We start from the raw sequence: 7,334 nt of genomic DNA on the forward strand, positions 1-7,334 counted from the left end.
ATTGAAAATCCAGTATAAAATCCGAAAGTAACAAGACCAAACAATAAGCATTTGCTTGGGTTTTCTAAATACCTTTGCCTAGAGATGAATGCTTTAGTAGTTTTTCTTGTTCTTGCTTTATGTATACACTTCTTGAGACTAGATTACATCATATTTTGTCAAATTTGTCATATTATGTCATACAAATTCAATACTAGTTCATCTTATAATCAACGGACAATAAGAATATTATCTATAATAGGCTTTGATAACCTTCACTCCAGATGTAAAACAATATTCTCAAAATATTGTGTTCGGTATAAATGGAGTATCAAGTTGGAAATAATGAACTTGAGAAGGTACAGGTTTGAAGCTCTCTATGTGTGGGTTTTTTTCTTCTAGTATCCTACCCCCTTTTAGACAAATTATATATACTAGAAAAGTGTAAGTAAAGAAAGTAATTTCATTCGATATATTAACAAAAGTACCAATTATCAATAGTAATTTGATAAATAGAATCAGGGGGGGGGGGGGGGGGGGGGAAGTTGTCAAATATATAAGTTTCTCAAATCCAATAACGTTGGATGGAATGTGAAATAACAAGACAAAACAATAAGTAGAAGCTGATTTTGTTTTTAATAAAAAGAAGAAATCTTCATTGATAGGCTGAAATTTTGAAATGCAAGTTCCACTGCAACATTACATAGAAGAACCATGTTGCAGCAGGATTAAACACAAACTGGAACCTATATACATCAATAACCCCCCATCTTCATACCATTCTAAGTTAGAAACGGGGCAACAATCAAATCTAGCCAAATTACCTTCTTCTTCTTCTTCTTCTTCCATCTCTCCACCATCAAATTTCCCTGTTAATCAAGCACTGCTGTGTTCGCCTCCTTCAACAACATTCTTTGCCCAGAAAGGCCTGATCTTGCTCTGTTCATCCTTAACAGGGTAAGATGGCTGCATTGCAATTCCACACTTTCCAGTTCGCCTTCTCGTATTACGCTCAATCTTGATGTATCCATCTTCTCCCCAATCCGATCCCCATGAGTTCCTCACGATCCAATAGTCCATACCGTTCTCTGTACCGTACCCTACTGCAACTACTGCATGATCAAGCTCTGTCCCACATCTTCCGGAGAATACACCCTGAAACATAACCAAAAATTTACTCAGATATTGACCAAGTACAATAACTTCTTTGACTTGGGTTTGGGTGTTAATTGTATGCATACAGATTGATATAGCTGCAGAGCTCTTCCACTGGCTTCAATGGCTACACTAACAGGCTGATGAGCAACTGCCTTCATTAGTGCCTTCTCGTTGAAAGGTGGAACATCCTCAAACCCATCGATGCTCACTACTTTGTTGTTCTTCTGTGATCACAAACAGATGAAATTCAGCAACAAAATTGAATAAGATTATCAGAAGAACTTGAAATTAGTATCCAACTGACCCTGGATAGGTCGCACTGGCCGTCAACGCCCTTGTAAGGGTAATCAGCCTCGGTGTCAATGCCACCGTTCTGGATGATGAACTGGAAAGCATCGTCCATGAGACCACCATTGCAGCCTGCATCATTTGCTCGGTCACAGTCTACAAGCTCTTGTTCAGATAGTGAGGTCAAGTTGCCTGTTACAATCTTGTTGATGGATTCGACCGTTGATATGGTTGAAAACGCCCAGCAACTTCCTGTAAATTTCAAACAGTTCACTTTCAACTACAGGATAAAAAGATCCCTTGTTTCTTTGTAATTTAGCATATTTGCACATTATGTGTCAGAGCAAAACTCTAGAAGAAGAAAAAAAAGGTCAGAAACCTCCAATTGAAGTAACCCATTCCCTGTCCAATAAGTTTGAGGACTAGATTTCCTCTCGAGTAAGGAATTTATTAATTTTCGAATTTAATAGCCTCAGATGGTAAAGGGCATATTCATTCAAACGGCGGAAATCAATTACTCATAGTTTCTAAATTCAGACAGATTCAAAATCAAAGTGTTAATAAGATTGATTGAATAACTCACCGCACTGTCCTTGATCCTTGACAGGACTAACAGCGCCCAAAGCGCGCCAATCGACGGATTTCGGGAGCCTATCGCCACGGCCGATAGCGTATCTAGGGTTAGGGTTCTTCGTTTTGAGCACCAATTTCTCCTGGTCAAACCTCATTCCGAGATGACGGACCGGTACTCGTCGTTGGTGAGGCCAGCGAACTTGTTGAGCCCGAGCTTGTAAGTGCGACCGGGGACGGAGTTGTGTTCATCGATGAATCGGAGGTTATCGCTGAAGACTTCGAAGCGATTCTGGTCGTCGATTAGGGAGTTGGAGTTGGGATGGTGTTTGGCGAGCCACCACTCGTACAGCCCCTTGACCTCCTCGGTGCTCCTCTCAATGGCGGCTTGTGATGAAGATGGAGAGAGGGAGAGGAAGAGGACGAGGAGGAGAGGTGAGAGTAGTGATGGCGCCATGGAAGATTTGGTTTGGTTTGATTGTTTGGTTATGTTTGGGATGAGAGAAATGTGGGTAGGGGAAGGGGTTTATATAACAAGCGAAACGAATCACTATAGGATAAAATATGAATCTAGTTGGTTTTGAGGTCATTATTCAACTACTGGTATTTCTATAATTTCTATTAATTAGGTATTTTCTTCATTCCTTTTTATTCTTCTCATATATTCATGGCATATTTACTGAGGTGTATTTTTCATGATAAATATTAAAAAAAAATTAATAAAAAATATATCTTGTTAAAGAACTCGTCGAGATGATTAAAAGAAGACCAAACATGACTATATTTTTCCATATACGTCGAGAGAAATCGAGAAGATTTTATCAATGTACGAATAGTAAGAGAGAAAGAAAGGGGAAGAATAAAAAAGGACGGAGAGATTATATGTTTTTTTTTACTAGAGAAGAGGTTAGGGAGACGTTGTTGTGCAGAGTAGTGTCAATTTAGGGTATTTTTGTGAATGAGAGAGCATTTTTGAGATCCAAGCATTAAGAGTTAAGACGTCAGGCTGGATATGAAACCAAGGTTTGTTAGACGATCAATACCTTGATCCACTTTTTAAAAGGTGCTAGTGAAGCATAAATTTGAAAATGAGCAAAGATTAAGCCACATATTAACCAAAATGTTTTAAGAACATTAATGAGGTATAACTTATCTCTTTAATTTCGATAAAAGATAGGTTAAGTTATCACGCAATTCTAGTAGCCTTACGGTGGGCAGTGTTAAAAAATTCCGCCTAGGCGCTAGGCGGCACCCTAACGTTGCGACTAGATGCTAGGCGTTTTCAGCTAGGCGATGGAAAACAATCGTCCGCCTAGGCCCCACCTAGACCCGCCTAAACCCGCCTAGGCGCGATTTTTTAGAACACTGGATGGAACAAATGATGTAGATAAAGATAGTTATGAGTTTGAGCTTGATGAGTCAGACATGGAGCAAGAAGTTAATGTTCATGTTAAGGAGGACGATGAGAATGAATAGATAGAGGATTAGATTATTTCTATTTTATTAAGTTGAAATCTGCGTTGAAAACTGTAGGATTTTTTCTTGTTGTGGTCTTGTAGATCTACTTTATGAAAAATGCTATAAAGTCTATGACTTTTAGATGATTAATTAGCAAATTATATGGTTATATTAAAAATACATAGTTAAATTATGAATTACTAAGAAAATTATAAATTAATATTTTTTTATTTAGCCTTTCATATAATGAAATTGTACTAAATATAAAAATAAGTGTTGTAATATTGATCCTCCTAGGCTGCCGCTTAGAAGCCTAGGCGCTAGTCCCCCCTCACCGCCTAGCACCCGCCTAGAGTTTTTTAGAACACTGACGGTGGGCACTAGTTTCCGCAACCAAAACTGACTATGAGTTTAGAATCCATATAAATGACTTCATTAGAAGAATCACGAATGAGAAAACCATTTGTTGTTTGTCCATTTAGGCCCTGTTCGGCAATATTAGATGAAAGTATTTTTTCATCTAGATGAAATTAGATAGATGAATAAAAAGTAGATAAAATGTAGATGAATTGAATGGTAGATGAAATTTTAGGTAGATGAAATTAATAAGGTAAAAAAGGTGTTCCTTAAATGAGGGGGATAAATTATATATGGGAGCGTGTATAATTACCAATATGGCCTTAATAAACACGTGCAAATCACGTGAGGGGTTAATGTCCCACCATTTTCTTTCCCATTAAAGAAATCAATTGTGTTAGTCTATGAATACATTCAGGAATAAGGAGTACTCAATAACTACAATGCAGCAACCACCTTGTACACTATCATATTCTAACAACTTTTAGATTGATATTGTGGTTACTAGTAGACATAACGAGGAATGAACGTAATTAATAGAAGAAAAGACATAGAAATAAGCAGGAAGTCTATGCAGCATATCTAACTTGCTAAAAACGACCGGTAATCCCAAAAATTATACATATAGACAGGAGAGGTCGAGGAGGTAATGCAATATAGCCACTAATGGATTTGCTAAGTAATGTAGAAATTAAGGAGCATAAGATATTTTGCAGGAAAAACATCTCCAAGTTCACAGATTCAGGTACTGGTATTAAATAAATTCCAATGAATAGTCCACGGCATTATAGCTCATCCAAAACATAACGTTACCAAATAACCAAAGTAAGAGTGAAAGTTAGTCTTATTGTCTAACCATGCAAATTCATCAAATATGTTGAGGAAAACTCTGATCAGTAGCCATTATTAGCTAAGGCCAAGGTCTCAAATTTCAAGATAACCTTATACAAGGTATAATCTTTTTCAGTTCAAAGATTAGGAACTCTATAGGTTTCAATAAGAAACCTATAGAGACAATGTAAAACATAAGTGACGGGCGACTAAGGTCATTGTGCCTATCAAAGATACCCAACTAACGACTCCACTAGTACAGTGATAAGCAGGGATCGAATCCCAAGAGAGCCAGAACGATAGCTTATTTCCTATTATGCTACCAAGTAGTAGCAATTGGGGTTTTTTGTATGTGATCTTAATCAACTAAGCAATTAAGCAAATATGAAAGCAAATATATTGGTTGGGTTGTAAACAATTATGGGTACGAAGCTCACTCCTTCTAGCATCAGCACATTATTCAATTGGAATGTTGATCATCGAATTATACTAACTTATATTCTGAATTGATTAATCTGGTTGTCCTACTCTTTGTTCTAAATAGCAACTAGTCCAAATAGTCCTAGAGACCCTTATTATGCAATAACCAAGGAAATCCCAAGATTCAAAAGCACAACAGCATGAAGATCAAAGATAAGTAGGCTTATGCAATACCATTGGCAAATTGCCGATACTCGACAAAGGTTTATAATCTCTACACAATAAGCAGTCACAAATAGTCTATGCAAATTCTGCTCGCTACCTAAAGAAAAGACTTTTCAAATCGAATTATCTAGCCTAGCAATATGATGGATAATAATCAACCTAATTTGCAACCTAGATAAAATCAAGATCAATCAATGAAACTAATAAAGCACAAGAGATCATAAAATAATCCTGAAATTAAACTTAGAACATAAGCGTTAGAATTCTCACAACAAACCTAGAACAATGGCTTCAGCCTAATGAGTGAACTATAATGAACTTAGCCAGACATAGCCATCGAAAGCAATAAATACATATGAATGATTGATGGGAAAACAAACCAGGGAAGATGATGAAAGTGGAACAAAGGTGGAAGCTTTCTCTTGGATGCTGCTGAATTCTACGTAAATGAAAAGAATGAATGAATGAATGATGAATTAAAAATCATTCTAACCTAATTTCCTAAGCCTTATATAATCTCCAATAAAAGGGAATTAAAATAAATGCAAATAAATCAAAAGATGTGGAAACAACTAATAAAATCTCGGATCAAATCTTCAATAATGGGTCGTCCGTGTCCGCGTCACGATCGTGACACAGGGGTCACGATCGTGATTTTGCTCCAATTCTCAGTCCTGTGGATGGTCACGATCGTGACAGAGGATCTCGGTCGTGAAACCTCAACTGCGGCCAAGTCACGGTCGTGACATACCTGTCTCGGTCGTGATGTCTTCAACTGAGGCTGAATCCCGGTCGTGATGCTCCATCTCGGTCGTGACTTCTTCTCCTGAGATGGACTTCAATCTTCTACAAGCGTCGAGGCATCTCGGCTTTGCCTCTCGGCTTCTCCTAGGGTGTAGGCGTGATATACTTCCTCTAGCTCCATCCCGAATGCACTAAAAGTGAGCACAACCGGGATCTCCATAATAAAACCACTAAATACCTCTTACGAACATCCTGCTAATCCATAAATGAACTTCAAACCGGATTCCGGGCATACCACTCGTTAAGTACCTAAACACCACTAAACCTAATCTAATAGTCGCTAGTTAACACCATATAACAAGCTCCTATCAATAAGAAAATTGAAACATGAAAAGAAAGGCACATATCCTTAAAATAGTTTCTATTGCTTGTAGTCTTGCGCAGCATAAATGTCAACAAAATACTTACTGTTAGAGGATTCAACATCCCAAATCAGGTCAAGTGCATATTTATAATATGGAACTTGAATGTTTAAGCTGCACAGGTTGAATCATCTTGAATGTATTCATCATCAACTTCACAGAAAAATTCATTCCCTCGTAGATTGCAAAACCAAGAAATCCATGATGTATCATCCCTTCAGAACCATAAACATCTGAGTTTGCACTGTATGTGTCGGACTCTGCAACGAACATACATTCTTGAACATTAGTAGGTTGTATACAATCTTTTTTTCTGAGTGAAAAAGGGAAACTTTAACACTAACAATTGGTAAGTACCAAGTTACTAAACTCAGGTTATCAACTAATTCCAGACAAAGTAGTAATTGAATAACAAATGCCACCAGTAAAACTATGTTTTAACTTATCCCCAAAATTGAAATTTGATTTCCTATAAAGAAGATTCCAAACGTATATACTTTGACAAATTTGAATACGAAGAACACCATACAATACATATATATACACACATAAGTTTAACTAACCATCATAACCCTCCTTATTCTTCGTGACAGCAGATGTCGACGAGTGTGAGCCACGGTTATCCATTGGCGCCTTCCCGGAGGCAATCGAAGGGCGCCAATCTGACCTCCTTATCCTTGGAGCTGAAACCCCTCGATGTCGGATGAAAGGGAGAAGTTGTTACTGCGTTCGCATTCAAAGGGAGAGAAAGGGCAAAATTGGAAGGGAGATATGAGGGTAGATGAAAAAATATCTTCATTTTTTGGGGTTGGATGAAAGAATTTCATTTTCATTAGATGAAGAATGAAGAGGTAGATGAGTTTTGCTTCTGACAATGAATAG

At 37.5% G+C, this 7,334-nt stretch overlaps 1 protein-coding gene across 1 annotated transcript; it reads right to left on the bottom strand.

Moving 5' to 3' along the window:
* Positions 1-855: 855 nt before the first annotated feature.
* LOC141248719 (uncharacterized) lies at positions 856-2,452 on the bottom strand. Its single transcript, XM_073669410.1, is given in 5 exon segments — positions 856-1,134; positions 1,221-1,361; positions 1,442-1,677; positions 2,009-2,164; positions 2,167-2,452. Coding segments are annotated over 5 exon segments (1,098 nt in total).
* Between the last annotated feature and the right edge of the window lie 4,882 nt (positions 2,453-7,334).

The sequence above is a fragment of the Phyllobates terribilis genome, unplaced genomic scaffold (genome assembly GCF_046119375.1).
Source record: "Phyllobates terribilis strain yellow unplaced genomic scaffold, ASM4611937v1 Scaffold_3910__1_contigs__length_68218, whole genome shotgun sequence".
Lineage (NCBI taxonomy): Eukaryota > Metazoa > Chordata > Amphibia > Anura > Dendrobatidae > Phyllobates > Phyllobates terribilis.